The sequence below is a fragment of the Lynx canadensis genome, chromosome B3 (assembly GCF_007474595.2).
Source record: "Lynx canadensis isolate LIC74 chromosome B3, mLynCan4.pri.v2, whole genome shotgun sequence".
In the NCBI taxonomy this organism is placed as follows: Eukaryota; Metazoa; Chordata; class Mammalia; order Carnivora; family Felidae; genus Lynx; species Lynx canadensis.
In genome coordinates this window covers 37,020,400-37,037,046 of record NC_044308.2, presented here as the reverse complement: position 1 = coordinate 37,037,046, position 16,647 = coordinate 37,020,400, and the positions used below count along the sequence as shown (strand labels likewise).

The 16,647-nt window shown below is 34.6% G+C and overlaps 1 protein-coding gene across 4 annotated transcripts in view; it reads left to right on the top strand.

Annotated features, from left to right (window-relative positions):
- The window catches only part of PIAS1 (protein inhibitor of activated STAT 1), a 157,236-nt gene that overhangs the window by 105,137 nt on the left and 35,452 nt on the right, over positions 1–16,647 (top strand). For all 4 annotated transcript variants that reach the window (XM_030317837.1, XM_030317839.1, XM_032593613.1 and 1 more), the window contains exons 3-6: positions 10,643–10,727; positions 10,989–11,036; positions 14,475–14,565; positions 15,193–15,327. In XM_030317837.1, the coding sequence (XP_030173697.1) occupies positions 10,643–10,727; positions 10,989–11,036; positions 14,475–14,565; positions 15,193–15,327 (359 nt within the window). The remainder of the gene's footprint in view (positions 1–10,642; positions 10,728–10,988; positions 11,037–14,474; positions 14,566–15,192; positions 15,328–16,647) is intronic.

Genomic DNA, 16,647 nt, shown 5'->3' with positions numbered 1-16,647 from the left:
AAAAAAAAAAAAGAAAGAAAATGAAATTTTTGTGAAAGAAAGAGAAAACTAACTTCTTAATTATAGTCTTTCCCTTTTCTATTTTTGCATTTAAACATTGATCATCAGACATCATTCATAGCTGGCTGGCTTGATTTGACCTAGTCCTGTTTCTTAACCCACTGGACTTAAAATAGCCTGATGGCCTGCCAGCTGTGAGAGAATAGATGGGCCAGATAAAATATTTACCATACTTTTAGCTTTAAAGTTGCCCAGGAGTCTGTAGGCTCATTTGATTAAGTCTATCAGGAAACCAGCTACTAACTGTCAGTAAGCTATCAAAAAATAATAGAAAGACTAAATAGGAGTTGAACTCCCGAGGAGAAAGATCATGAAAAGTATAGGCAAGTATACTGAAAATGAGTTTATTAGGAACCTCCAGTTAGGGTATGATAAAATGAAATTAAAGGGTTTTATAGAGCTGAAGTCTAATAGTATTGCATGTTACAATTTTTTCCTGTTTCTTAGTATTGGTAATTTTTGTTCGTATGGGTGGACAAATTCATGTATAACATTTGTTGTACCCCAAAGAACTTTAAGCCAGAGTTTATCATGAAATATTTGTCATCATGAAGATTCTTAAAATCTAGCAGTAGATTTAATGTATGTGTGATATTACATTGGTTTTTGTACAAAATATGTAAAACAAATTATTACAAGAGCAATACATAGTGTAGTCTGAAGAATTCTAAAGGTAAAGTTACAAAGAAATCAACTCTTGGTGCCTCATTTGGTCTTTCAATAGTGAATATATTGGGGCACCTAGGTGGCTCAGTCGATTAAGCATCTGACTCTTTGTTTCCCCTCGGGTCATGATCTTGCGGTTCATGGGTTCATGAGTTTGAGCCCTGGGTCAGGCTCTGCGCTGATAGTGTGGAGCCTGCTTGGAGTTCTTTCTCTCCTCCTCTCCCTCCCCCCCCCCCCCCGCTGCAATGAATAAGTAAACATTTAAAAGATTGTGTGTGTGTATGTATATGTGTGTGTGTGTATATATAAGTATATATATATATATATATATATATTGCTTATGCTATATATTTCTTTTACATGTCTTTTCTCTTAATATTTTATGACTATGTTGTCATGTCATTAAATATTGTTTACTTAAAAAACCTCCCATTTTAAAGATAAAGTAGTTAGTCAAAGCAGTGTTTGTTGATGATTCAGTGTATCTGCCTTTATTGGAGGAAATAAATTTTCTGCAACCTTCTGACTTAGCAGCCTAATGCTGAAAATACATCATTTCAGCTCCATTTTCAAAAATTACATAGTGGTCCAGGTTTTTGTTTGTTTGTTTGCATAAACTAGAGATCTTATTAAAGATTTTAAGGCTGACATTTGTAGATAGGTACTTTAGTTTCACTTTCCCCAAGACAGCAAGAAATATTCTATAACAGAAAGATGACTATTTTTAGCTTTTCTTTCTGCTGGTGAGGTGGAATAGTGAATATTTTTAGAGCAGTTGAAAGTACAGCCACTTAGACTAGCTCAGTGTTTCTATCATCAGAATCTCAATAACCTTGTTTATTTTATGTATCTAGGTTTTACCTTCCAGTGTTTTCAGTTTATGTAAATTGCAACATGATTCCTCTTTCTCTTTTTAGTCTAGTCCATCTCTCTGTGGAACAATATGTAAAAAAAAAAAAAAGATGAAATTTTAAAGCCTAACTTTCTTTCTGCACATTTTGTGTATTTTGAATTATAATTACATCCTGGTTATTGTGGGCAATGCTTTTCTTTCTTACAGATGAAAATTTGGTAATTAATACAGGGGGAAGGTTGTTGAAAATCTCCCATGAATACCTTAAGCTCTTAATATTCATAAGAGATATTCCCCCATAACTTTTGTAAGTATTCTTAATTATGAGCACCACTAGAACATTTCATCTTTTTTCTAAATTGGAGCATAGAGTAAGTGAAAATCCGAATGACTTCTCTTTTACCTTCAATGACTACAAGTATACTATAATTCATGTCACATTGAGAGGCTGAGGTGCTACCTCAAACACTAATCCTGTATCGCCAACATTCAAATTCCAGTCTTAGCAAAATTTCAAAAATTTCAAATTACTGTACATTCTAGAACTTTGGAGACCTTCAAGATTAATTACTGTGACTCAAAATAGTATAGTAGTTAATGCAAAACCCTGAGACATTAATATAATTTCCTATTGCAGATAGGAAAACAATTGAAGATCTCATATTTAAGTGTTAAAATCAGTGATTTAACAAACCATTCGCACCTGAACCCATTGCACTCTTGACTTTTGCTCCTCCCATTGCCCTGAAACACATCCAGCCAAGATCACTTATGACTTGATAGTTGTTAAGTCCATTTCTGAACTCTCATCTTACCTGACCTCTGAGTATTTAACACTATCCACTCTTCCTTTGAAATTCCTTCCTTAGTATCGGGGACACCATTCCCCCCAGCTTTTCTTTCTGAATTCTTGGCTACTTCTTCCTTGACTTGAGGCTTTAATGTTGGTAGTTCTTCAGGGTTCTTTTGTTCATCTCCATCCCCCTCTGCCTCCCCCCTCCCCATTTTGCTTTAGTCACTTTTTTAAACAACTTTATTGAAATATCCTTGTCATATCATAAGTTGTACATATTTAAAATGTACAGTTTAATACGTTTATCTCATCCCATTAGTAATTCTTCCCTGCTACCCCTTCAGTTCTCACCCTGCCCCTAGATTGGATGTGCTTTCTGTCATATTATGAATGTCACATCTATAGATCAGTTTGCATTTCCTAAAATTTTATGTCATGGAATCATGGATTATATACTTGGTGGGGAGAGGTTGGTCTTCTTTTACTCACGATTATATTCTAAGACTTATCTGTGTTGTTGTGTGTGTCAGTAGTTTATTCCTTTTTATTGTTGAGTAGTATTTCATTATATGGATGAGCCATTTTATTCACCCATTAATAGGCATTTGGGTTGTTTCTCCAGTTTTTGGTTGTTGAAAACAAAGCTGCTATGACAATTGAGGCTCAAACTTTTGTATGGGTATGTGCTTATATTTTTCTTGGATAAATTGTTTAGGAATGGAATAAATTGGTCATATGGTAGACGCAGTTTAACTTTTTAAGCAGCTCCCAAGCTGTTTTTGAAAGTGTTGGGCCATTTTACATTCCCGCCGGCAGGGTATGAGCTTTCCATTCGCTCTATATCTTTGTCAACACTTCGTGTTGTCATTTTAAAAATTTTAGACATTCCACTAGGTGTATATCTCATTGTGGTTTCAATTTGCACTTCCTAGACTAAAGATGTTGAGCATCTTTTCATGTGCCTTTGGCCTTTTGTGTATATTCTTCAGAGAGGTATCTATTCAAATTCTTTGCCCAGTTTTTAAGTTGGGTTATTTTTGTTGTTCAGGAATTCTTCATATATTCTAGATATTAAACCTTTATCAGATATATGATTGCTCATGTTTTCTTCCATTCTGTGTGTCGTCTTTTAACTCTTTTTATGTCTTTTGATGCGCATTTTTCATTTTAATGGTGTTCAGTTTATTTATTCTTTTGCCTGTACTTTTGTTGTCATGTTTAAAGAAACCATTGCAAAATCGAACGTCGTGAAGATTGTTTCCTTCTAAAATTTTTATATTTTAGCTCTTTAAATATAATAAATAGATAATAAATATTTGTTAAACATATTTATACAGTAAATATGTATTTATTAATTAAATATAATTATTCTCTATTAATATAGAACAAACAAAATACGTACTTGTTACCTAATAAATATATTTGTTTTTGATTCAGTTTGAGTTAAATTTTGTATATGATGTAAGGTAGGGGTCTAACACCATTCTTCTTGTGTATAACCAGTTTTCCTATCATTTTTGAAGAGACTCTTCTTTCCCCATTCAATAGTCTTAGCATGCTTGTAGAAAATCAGTTGACCATAGATGTGAGGGTTTGTTTCTGGGCTCTCAATTGTATTCACTTATTCTCTATGTCAATCCTTACAATTTTTTGTGGAGAACTAGCTGTTTTGAGTATTTTAATATGCTAACTGGAAATCACATTCTCCCTCTCTTCAGTGATTGCTTTTGTTACTTGTTGACGGGGGGTGCAGCTGTCTGTTTCGTACAGTGACTTTTCTACACTATTTCTGTAAAGTCTCTATTCCTTGTTGTGTATGGTTGGTCAATTTTCTGTTCCATTGTGTCTTTAGTCAGCTTGTGATCTGACAGAGATTTCTCCAGATGTCTGGATCTAAAAAAAAAACCAAAGTGTGTACATCTCTTTAAATCTTCTGTTAGATGCTGGTGGGGAAGCTGCTGAACCTAGAGCAGGTCTTGAAACAAAGAGAAATATCTACTCTGGTCCCTCAGAGAACCACCAGACCACACAAGATGCACAACCCCGCATTTTTGGAGGGCTAGGTTCTTACTGTTCGTATGAGCTCAGCCAGCCTCTCCAAGAACTCAGGTCATGGTTCCCACAGCCCAGTGAGTCCCAGAGATGGTGGGGGGATAGTTGCTAGATCACTCACACCGCTCTCTTAGCAAATTTCAGCAGTCTTGTTTTATCAAACACTCCCGTGGTTGCTGTAAGTGTCTCATCAGGTTCCAGATTTCTGAAATCATTGGTTCTGATAGATTTTTTTTCCCCCAGCTTAATGGTTATATTAGAGGAGGGACTAACCCCTGGATGTTCCTCCATGATGTCACTTAAGACCTATTTTGAATTTTATATATGGTGTACTATATTATTTGAAGCCCCCTTTTCTCCTGCATACATGGTGTCCAGTTGTTCCAGCATCATTCATCGATAAGACTTCTTTTTCAACTAAATTACCTTTGTACCTTTGTCAAAAATTAATTCTCTCTATATATGTGGGTGTACTTTGAGACTCTGTTCTGTTCCATAGATCTATTTTTATACTGGCTGGACACCAACATCATATTGTCTTAATTGCTGTAGCTTTATAATGTTTTGAAATCAACTGTTGTTAGCCTTTCAGCCTCCTTCTTCAAAGTGGTTTGGTTCTTCTAGGTCCTTTGCATTTCCAAGTGAGTTTTAGAAGCAAGCACCTTGTCAGTTACTGTCCCCTCTCCGCCCCCAATCTAGCTAGGATTTTAATTGCATTATATTGAATCTACTGATCAGTTTGGTAACAACTGATAGCTTAATAGCACTGAATCTTCTGATCCACAAACATTGTATATCTCTTCATTTATTTGGGTACTTAATTTCTCTGAGCAGTGTTTGGCATTTTAAAAGGCCTTGTACCTCTTTGTGATATTTGTCCTTAAGTATTTCATTTTGAAGGGATGCTATTATAAATATGTTTTTAAGATTTCAATTCCTAGTACATAGAATACAACAGATTTTTTGGTGTATCATCTTTACCCACTAAATTCACTTTTCTAATAGCTTTTTATAGACCTATGTACATAGGTCATCATGTATTGTCTGTGATAGATTGTTTTACTTATTTTCCAATCTTGATTTTTTAAAATTTCTTTTTCTTGCCCTGTTGCCCTAGCAAGAACCTCTAGTATATTGTTGAATAGAAGTGATGAGTGGTTATCATTACCTTGTTTCTAATTTTTTAGGGATAGTATTTAGTTTTTCACCTTTAGGTATAATGTTAGCTATAAGTTTTTCATAAGAATCCTTTATCGGGTTGAGGAAGTTCACTTCTATGCCTGGTTTGCCCAGAGTTTGTTTTTTGAATCCAGAATGGATGTTGAATTTTTGTCAAATATATTTCCTATGTCTATTAAAATGACAATATGGTATTTCTTAGTTAATGTAGTGACTTGAATGTTGAACATTGGTTCCTGCATTCCTAGGAGAAATCTTACTTGGTTGCAGTGTACTATCCTTTTTTAACATATAGTTGGATTTGATATGCTAAAGTTATGCCGAGAATGTTTGTGTTTATGCTTACGTGAGGTATTGGTAATTATCTTACAGTATTTTTGGCTTGTTTTGGTACTGTAGTAATACTGACCTCATAGAATGATTTGAGATGTACTCCCTTTTTAATTTTTTTTTGGTGGGGAGAATTTTTTAGAGCTTGTATTCCTTTTTAAATGTTTGATTTTGAAACAATCTATGTAGAACTGTTTCCTACAGTTAGAGAAATCTAACTGTAAGATACCAAAACCCAATGAATCTATAATACTTAAAAAATAGCACCAGGATAAAAAAGACCAATGGGAAAATAGCCCAGAAATGGAACATATTGGATATAAGGATTTAATATATGAGAAAGGAAGCACACATATCCACAGGGAAGGGAAGGATTATTTAACACATGGTGTTAGTATAACTGTTGGAGTAACAGAAATTTAGATTTTTAAAAATACCACATACTAAAATAAGTTCCAGATGGATTAATAATTACATAGAAACAAAAAGCCAAAGAATTGAATTGTATGTTGATTGAAACTTAGAAGGGGAATAATTAGAATTTGCAAAGGATATGGTTGACAGATTAGACTACATAAAAGTTCAACTTTTATATCCTCCAAAAATGTAGCCAAATGAAAAAAATATAGCAGACTGGGGAAAATTTTTGCAGCAAATTTCCAAAGATTAATGTTCCTATGTATGAAACCCCTATGCAGATATAAAAATGGGTGAAGGAGAAGATTGGACAATAAACTAAATCGGAAAATAAGCAAAAACAAAGAGGGAAAAACTCTTTAATGCACATTAAACTACTTAAGGAGTTACTATGGTCCCTGCCCCCCCCCCCCCCATTGAGTTAGCACAACTCCCATGCAAGCCAGGGTAGAGTGTGATTAGTAGATGCATAAATTGCTGGTGGTCTTATATATAATGTTATAACCATTTGAAAACCACTTTCACAGTATGTCAAGATTTATAAACATCTTTATACTTTTTGACCCAGAAATGCCACATCTAGGAATTGATCCAAAGAAAGTAATAGCTACCCCACCTTTCAAACAACAAAGGTATGAGCCCAAAGATGTTCACAGAGTTGTTTCAAACAGTGAAAGATTAGAAACAACGTAAATAGCTAATCAAGGGAGTAATTAAAATTTTCATTATACCCCATAGAATACAATGCAATAATTAAAATATGGCAATAGAGATTATAATTGAAAAATGTGATAAGGGTAATTTTTTAAAAGTGAGCTTTCAAATTGTGTATACAATTCAATATAAAAATGACTAGAAGGAAATATGTAAAAATGATAAGCAGTTATGATGAAGGGATAGTGGGTCATTCTTTTCCTATTTTCTGTGATCCATATAACGCTAGGTTGCATTAAGAGAATTATACCACCCAGATCAGGGGAGCTAATGGACCTGTATTATGAGAAGGCTTTGGAGATGTTTAGATTTGAGTTCCAATACTGCTGCTTCTTACCTGGTATGAGGCCTTGACATAACTACTTTGAACCTCACTTTCTAAATCTGACAAAGGAGTGGATACCTTTTCTTCATGTGTAGATTAATAATAGTAGATGGTAGTTGTTGATAAAAATGCTCTTCTAGTCACATCACATTTGGAATAATGTATCATTCAGCTTACAAGCAACCATAAATCTCAGTGGCAAATGAGTAAGGTTCATATCTGCCTATGTTACTTATTAGCTGCAGATTGGCTGTGGCTCTCCTTTATGTTCTTCTCACTCTACAGTCAGGGTGACCTGGAAGGAAAGATGATGAAACCAAAGGATAACCTATAAAAGTCTGCCCAGAAGTGGTACACTTCCACTCACATTTCATTGGCCAAGGCTAATGTCAGTGGTGCTAGTACAGAGTAACAGCAGATATTTTGAATAAATAGTATATATTATGACAGAGTATGTCCAGTTCTTGCTGTTGGTTTAAGGGTGTGACAACCTGGAGTATGGCCAGAGGATCAGGATGGTGACTAATTTTGTAATCTCCCCTGAAATACAGTGGGAAGAGTGGAGAAAGAGGGGCTTATTAATGCCATCTAAAATATTTGAAGATTGGCTGTCCCTGAATATGGTGTATGACAGCGATGAGTAGAAATTAAAACATTACGTATTTTGACTCTGTATAAGGGCATAAGGAGGAAAGCGGATAGAAAAGAACATTGTTGATTGTTTTAAATACCTTACCTCATTTATATTCTTCAAAATAACCCTATGAGGTTCTGTGTGTATGTGCATGTTTATGTTTAAATATCGGAGAGTATCGGATAAGAACCGAAGGTTATATGGCAAGTAAGTGGCAAAACCAGTTTGGAATCCAAATCTGTGTGATCTCCTCTTTTTCCACTAAGTTTTGCTACTCTCTATAGGGCTGCACACTTTCTTACAGTTAAACTATTAATACCGGCTATCTTCTGCCTGACAAGGTAATGGCCACTCTTCCTCCCCCTCTAAAATGATTCACAGTGTGAGGAAGGGTTGAAAGGAAGGTTGAACTCTAGATGGGTAGTCTGCAAACTTATGTGATCATATGCATCCCCCCCCCAGTAGAATAATTTAGTATATACATATGTTACATCTTTTAAACTATCATATTAATATTGTATTTGTTATAAAACAAAAATAGAAGTAAAAAAAGGTAAGATTTTACATACAATTTTAGGTATTGTGTAAATTAGATTTGAGATTTCTTGTAAAATCTCAACTTTTTAAAACTTACGTTTTATAGTTAGGTAGATACTTTTCTTGTATCCTTGTGGATTGTCTTGTGTACCTTTTGAGATGTGTACCCCCAACATTGGCGGTCATTGCTTTGAAAGATATGTTAGACTCCTTTTCCAGGATGAAGATTCTGTGATTCTGTGTAGCCTGAGCTTTTATAAAGGTGATAATAAAGCTTAATTGACTTTCAGAAAAGTTTTTGAGGTAATCTGTTACCTGAGACCAAAACTATAAATTCTTCACTGGCATTCTTTATAGAAATTAAGCCTGAAAACTACATAGATGAATGATGCTTTTCCAGATAAATACTAATAACCTCATGAATATTACAGTCTAAAAAGAGTTTGTAAATGGGAGTTATCACTAAGCAATAAATCTCATTTCCATGTGAGGCACAAGAAACTGCCTCTTTATTTCAGTCATGTCTTCTCTATCTAAATCTGCATGTGTGTGTCCAAAACTTACTGTACTCATTTATTCTAAAATGAATCTGAAATTTTGCCTAAAGAGAAATACGAATTTTTGTACTTGGGAAATTATTTTAGGGCTATTTTAGAATGGAGCCAGAAATCTATATTAGGCTAAGCCCACTGGACTAAAATCTGCATAGAGATACATTCTTTAAGAAGCAAAGGAGTTACTTGCATTGTTTGACAGAGGAAACTGTGCTTTTCTGCATTCTCGTCCTTGGTTATCAGCCATTTGCCAGGTTGGTGCCTCACAATCAAGATAACTTTCTGGTTAATAACTCTTTCTTGGGGATAGATTATTTAAGAAAAAACCTTCCCAGATCGCAGAAAGCAGAAATGCAAATCTGGCCTTTAAAAGATAGTTCTATATTGAGATGAAATTGTAGATCAGCAGTGATCTTTTCCATTTTTTTCTCATCGTGATGCATTTGTACAGATTTTTCAGCATGACATACTGCAGTTTGGTGGTAATTGTAGAAGAAGTGTTGCTTGCAAGTAGAATCAAACCCAGTTTAAACAAGAGATGGCCAGTTCAGCTCCTTTTTCTGCATGGGTTTAAGTGGCCCACAGGCCAGGATTTCCTTGGTAATAGCTTTTAGTGAGCCTTTTGTCCTAGAAGATTACCCTTCAAAGTATAGTTTAAATAGTTTAATCTGACATTTAAAATTTTTCATATTCTTTTATTCATTCAGCAGTCAGTGGTTGCTTCTTTGTGCCAAGCACTGAGGAGACATTAGTGCTGATTTTTAAAATCTATCTAAAACTGGTCTAAGCCAGGAGGACCCTTGCTGCTCACAGCAGGTACTGTAGGAGTCCCTGCTCTCACACAGACTGTCCTTGCTTGCTTGCTCTCCTGCTCTTTTCTCTCCCTACTTCCCTTCCCCTCCCTCCCTTCTCTTCCTTCCCTTCCTTCCCCTCTTTTTGTAGCTCTTTCCTTCTTTGAGATAGTGACCACAGCCAAATTTTGAAGTTAGAGCATCTAAGCTTAGGAGAAACTACTTGTGGTATTTACTGTATAACACTTGCATGGTATAATTAGACAGGAGATGATAAAATTCTGATTTTGCCTTAAAGACCAAATGTCATCTCACCTGTACAGGTATGTATATTTGTTACTTAGCTCAGAAGCCATGTATCTTTAAATGGCTTTATACTTTTCTATTTTAAATAAAACTAATACCGACGTGTTTTTACACAAGTGTGCTTTTTAGATGGAAACATTTATATGATTAGGTACTTTTCTCTTAGTGTTTCTTTGATTATGTATTTTCTGAATTTGAATCCTGATATGGCTTTTGGAATTAGCCATTTTGGGGCTCATTTCTGTTATGTTACAACTGGCATATTTCTGATTTTTCAGTGGTTTAATTGCCTCGTTATCCAGACTCTAGAATACATTCCAATTAATTAAAGTCATATGAGTGATTGAGGTTGTTTCTGTTTTTTTCTGGCTGTTGTGCTCTCTATTGAAGAATTTGAAGATGATTAAAAGTATGATTCTTTTCTTCTTTAGCATCAGACAACAGTCAGCGCTTTCGAGAAACCTGTTTTGCATTTGCATTGACACCACAACAAGTGCAGCAAATCAGTAGTTCCATGTAAGTTCTCTTCAAGTATAACTTGCAGTTTGGCCTTTGCAACCAGTAATGGCTATAATAAGTGATTTTTAAAAACAGTGTATTGGGTGAGTATTAGTGTCATGCAAATATTAGTATTGAAAATACTATAATAGTGTTAGTTATCCTAAGAACACTTAGAGCTCTGATAATTTGAAAAACTTCTGGAGTAACAGTATCTTTGAATCAGCTTTCATGTGCATATTTTAAAAATAATTGTAGTTCTTACCCTGTCTTTTATAGGGATATTTCTGGGACCAAATGTGACTTCACAGTGCAGGTCCAGTTAAGGTACAGTATTGACTATAGTATAGTATTAAAAGTTAATATTCCTTAAAGGTTGTTTAAAAAATTGTGTCATTTTCAATAAGTATATTGAAAGTATTGGGTTTAAATGTTTGGATGAGGTAAGACCTTCTCCTGTTATGAAATATCCTAATTTTTATCCAGCTTAGATTTTAATATAGCAAGTCATGTGCCATACCTCTAATCACATTTCTCCATTTTGTGTGCCTTCAGTTGGTTGAGAAGCTCCAGCTAATGATACCTTTAAATGATGATAGTGTCAGCTCTTTAGAACTACACTTTTATGAAAGTACAAAGGCCTTACCTATATGGATGACAAACTACTCTAAATAGAGAACTAGTAATGGGGCACCTGGGCGGCTCAGGTGGTTAAGCATCCGACTTTGGCTCAGGTCATGATCTCATGGTTTGTGAGTTCGAGCCCCGCATCAGGCTCTGTGCTGACAGCGTGGAGCCTGGACCCTGCTTCAGATTCTGTGTCTCCCTCTCTCTCTGCCTGTCTCTCTCTCTCTCTCTCTCTCTCTCTCTCTCTCTTTCAAAAGTAAAAGAAAACATTAAATTAAAAAAAACAAACTAGTACTTAGGTTAAGTGTATAGTTATGGACTAACAAAAAACAAAACAGTCTAATTTGCTTCATCCTGTATTTTAAATCATTAATTTAAAAGCAGTCTATTCTAGACATCTCTTGATAGTTTTGCAAAGAGGAATGGAAAATTTTCCAACATGGCTTCACAGTTTCCCCTTATTCAGCTTCTTTTCTTAGCTCGTTTCTTCTAAGGCTATCTAAGAATTCTTCTATGTTAATGTCTCTCTGTCTTATATAAACCATCTTCTGGTACTCTTTTTACTCCATGACTATCCATGTGGGAAACTAACTGCCCCAAACTGTTCTTGTTGCAATAGGAATAAAGAGGAAATAACAAGACAGTTGTTTTCCTCAATAAGCTGTTTTCCCTAAAGTGGGAAGGGTCAGTCAAACAGATAGCCTCATCTCAATAACTGGATCCTAAGTTGTATGTACAAATTATAGCTACATTAGGAGGTCAGAAAAGAGGCTAAAGCACCTGCTCAGTGCTTCACAGAACAATATGAAAACCTCTGATCGTGACTTAAAAATAGGGTGCTGAAAACAAGTGAGAAAGCAGAAGGGAGGTTGAAGTCTTGATTTTAGAAGGCACTGACAAAGATGTTCCTGTGTAAAAGGTACTTTATCCTCTCTCATGAGCAGAACGTGGTAATGACTGAATAAATTAAAGGACTAAAATATGATGCCATCATAATTCTATATTGCTCTTATCTTGCTTACTTCCTGCATCAACAGTTTTCTGTTTTGTTCATACTGATAATGTGACATTATCGTTGAAAACAGTGGTCTTTAAACAAGCTTGGAGCTACCCTGAGGGGTCTATATTGTGACTGCCCCCACCCCACACATACTCTGAGCCCAAGTAGTGCTGCTTTGAGCTTTGATCTATTTTGCATGTTTGATGTGTGGGTTGGTTTTTCACTTGGAGAAAGAGTCCCAAGACTAAAATAAAGTTTGAAAACCATAGCTCTAGAACAAGAGATCTAGTTCCTGTCCTCAGTATTTTATATTAGTATACATGCATTCTTTAATGCAGCAGCAGCTGTGGTTCACATTCCAAAGGAAGGTTTTCTTTCTAAGATAGATCAACTCTATTTCAGAGATTCCAAGGGAATCTTGAGGGTTAAAAAAATGGTTTAGCCATTTTCAATTCAAATATATCTCCAGAACTTGAAAAAAAAGAAAGGAACCATTTTGTATTATATTTGGTAATTGTTAGGTGGTTCTTTGTGTTTTGATAAAATGGTTATTTTTCATCCTTACTCCCATACCCCCATTACTACATCTATAATCCATCCCAGTGTATTATTTAAGTTGGGAGTGTATACCTATCTGCCATCCTAATTATAAATTTTTATCTAAAGCATGAAAATAATTTAGGGTCAGTGTTTTCTCTATTAGATTAGGGTCAGTGTTTTCTCTATTAGATTCCTAGTCTGTTTTCATTTATGTCTGTTTTCCCTCCCACCCCCATGAACTTCACAGAAATTTTCTGCTATTCCCCCTTTTTTCTTCTTTTCCCTTTGGCTTGTTAGGGTGGCTTAGATTTTCACCTTTTACTTAAATGAATAGTAGGAGTCAACTTGTCATAAATCTTTCTTTTCCTATAGCTTCAGGCAGCCAAGGTCCATGTTTTAAATTTATCACTGCATTGGAATAATTTATTAAAAACTTTGTGGCATACTCTTACTGTTGCAATATAAAGAACCTTCTTTAGGTTTTCTTGGGGTTGGAGATGATCATCTGAGCTTTGACATCTCTGTATTTTCATCTTTGTAACTATGTATATTTCAAGAAAATCTTTGTAGATCAGTAATATTTAACCCTTTCATGGATCCCTTATCCCTTTGAGAATCTGATGGAAGCTCCAGATTGTTTATTCATAAAGATGAACATATATATGTACACAGAAAATTGTCCCAATTTGTGGATCTTCCTACACACAGATTCTACAGCTGGCAGGTCAAGACCCTACACCACAGATGTTGAGGGAAAATGTTTGTGCAGGATGAATATGTCACAGAATTCAGATAGGGTTCTTCTTGACATATAACTCACAGATGCTGTGAATGTTCTGTAAAGGTGGGATGAGGCTCAGTTGTATATTGGGAATAAGGAAGTTATTAAGATGTCTTAAATAGCAAATTAACAATTTATTTCTTTATCTGTATAAATGTGAACAGAATGAGAATTTACAAATTATGTAGCCCTCTATAGTTTTGCCAAAAGATTATGCATTTAATTTAGAAATAAATGTTTTCATGAGTATCTAAAATAGTATTTTAAGTGATAATGCTATTTTTCAACATCTTTAGTTTTCAGGGAATAATGGAGTACCTTGGTTTAGTGGATAGAATTTGGTCCTGGGATGGACTTACAGCCTTTTCAGTATGCTCTGCTAAGAACCAAAACAAAAAGTTTTATAAGCAGATAAATTTGGGAATACTGTGTATTGTATCTCCCTCCTAGAAAATTACAGTGCACGTTACCCTAGCTCTGAGAAGTCTATATTAAGGAAACTTAATTTAATTTTTTGATTCAGAATATCTTAAATTTATTCCACTACCGAGCTTTTTCTTTTTTTTTTTCCTCTTTAGAACATGCTTAAGCAAATGATTGGAAATATTAGGAAGACAACTACAGGTTGATAGTCGTGATCACTGAAACTCTACATTGACAGAATTATTTACTTTCAATTTGTTTAAATATGTGAAATGTCTAGCGTTAAGTAGTTTTTATTGTTGTTAAGTTTGACAGCCTTTTAGATTAGCTATTGAACAGAAATATTGAGGTCATCCTTTAAGAATGGAAGTTAAACTTGTCCTTTATTGTTTAGGTTTTGTTTATCAGAAACCAGTTGTCCACAAGAAGATCACTTCCCACCCAATCTTTGTGTGAAAGTGAATACAAAACCTTGCAGCCTTCCAGTAAGTCCTAAAAGTTATTTTTTAAATGCATTGCCAGCATAGCATGCGTAAGTCATGACAGCTGTCGTTAAATCATAGTTTTTCATTAAGAAAACATCCTTAGTTTGGATATATATTCATGTGACTGAGTGAAACACTTGTACCAACTGTGTACAATTAACAGCTGTGACATTAGCTGTGGAGACCAAGTTGAGGAGGTGGAGTTGGGTGTGGTAACTTTAGTGTTATTCTGGATTTGAGGGGACAAGAAATTGTTGCAACAAAACCTCAGCGGCACTCATGTGAATCTGGAAGCCTACAGTAGAACAGAGGAAGAATGCTGTGGGGGGGATGTTTTCGGTTACCTTTAAGACGTTCTTTATACCCTTATCTGAGCTCTTAATGAATTCATCCTGATTCTTAAGTTTTAGACATTTTTAAGTTCTATCGCTAGTATTTTTCTCTGGCTTACTATAGAATGAGATGACAGGGTTAATGTAAACTCTTGTAAATGTTTGCTTCTCTACTCTTCAATGAAAATATTCATATTTTCTAATATGTAGTTTGTGGGTTTTTTTCGCTTGTTTTAGGAATAGAAGTGGAAATGATTGTGGAAATAAGTAGAAATAAATTACATTTTATTCTTAGGGTTATCTTCCACCTACAAAAAATGGTGTGGAACCAAAGCGACCCAGCCGACCAATTAATATCACCTCACTTGTCCGATTGTCCACAACAGTACCAAACACCATTGTTGTTTCTTGGACTGCAGAAATTGGAAGAGTAAGTAAATTTTTATTTCTACTAGATCTTAGTATTATGAGGAAGGGTTAATCTCCTTGGCTACCTGAGCTTATATGTAAATTATATTGTAAAGTGAGTTGCAAAAGGATTTATTTTTGTCTCACAGTGAATTTTCAACATGTTCCCATTTGAAACATGGGATCATACGCTATTCAGTGTTTTATAACCTGATCCTGTTTCACTCAGCAATTTATCATGAATGTTTTTTATGTCATTACATGTTCATCTGCATGATTTTAAATGGCTAGATCGTATTCCAATATGAGTATGCCACAATTCAGTCTATTCCCTGTTCTTGAGCAGTTAGTTGATTTATTGATTGATTGATTGATTGATTCATTGCTATTTCAATGACCATCCTAGTCGCTATAGCTTTGCTTCCATCCATGATAATTTCCTTAAATTCCCAGAAGTGGAATTCCTGAGTCAAAGAGCCTGCAGAATTTTAAGAAATGTTGTGTACATTGACAGATTGCCTTACCAGAAGACATGCAAATTTCTTCTCTTATTTTCAGTGTTTATTTGTGTGCCTGTTGACCCATACCCTATCAATACTTCTTTAAAAAAAAAAGTCTTCTTTAAAATCTACCAATGTTAGTAGGTAAATAATGGCACCAAGCTGCTTTGATTAGTGCTCCTTTTATTATTACTGAGATTGAACATATTTGTCTGTGTGATTTACATTTTAAAATTATATCTGTATTTTTTCTCTGTTGCTATTTTCCTTACTGTTTATGAATTCTTTATATATTAAGAGTTAAACTCTTTCACATATTGGAAATATTTGTTTTTAGTTTGTTTCCCTTTTATTTTCGTTCATGTAATTATTTAATGTTTAGAAGATTTAAATTATCATAGAGACAGTTTTTAACTAGTTTTTTTTAATAGTCTTTCCCCCTTAGTCCCATCACACTTAAGTCTGTCTGCCCTTCCCAAGCTTACATAAATATTTGTTTCTATTTTCTTCCAGACTTTTGAGTTTTCTTGTTTTACCTTTAAATATTTAATCCATTGCAAGTTATGTGTGGTGTGAAATAAAAATGTACTTTCATTTTTAAATAGCCATTTGGTCTAACACCATTAACTAAACAAATGCTGGTGCAGAAGCCAACATCACTATGTATCTGATTTTTATTTATCCTATGTGTGATCCTGAACTTTTTCTGTATTGTTTCTTTGTCTTGCATTCTTTTTCCAGGACAATTTCAGATGTCATTGATTATTTCAGTTTTATCATGTGAATGCATATCTATTCATTAATTCATTTGAAATTTATTGAATGCTTCCTGTATGCCATGC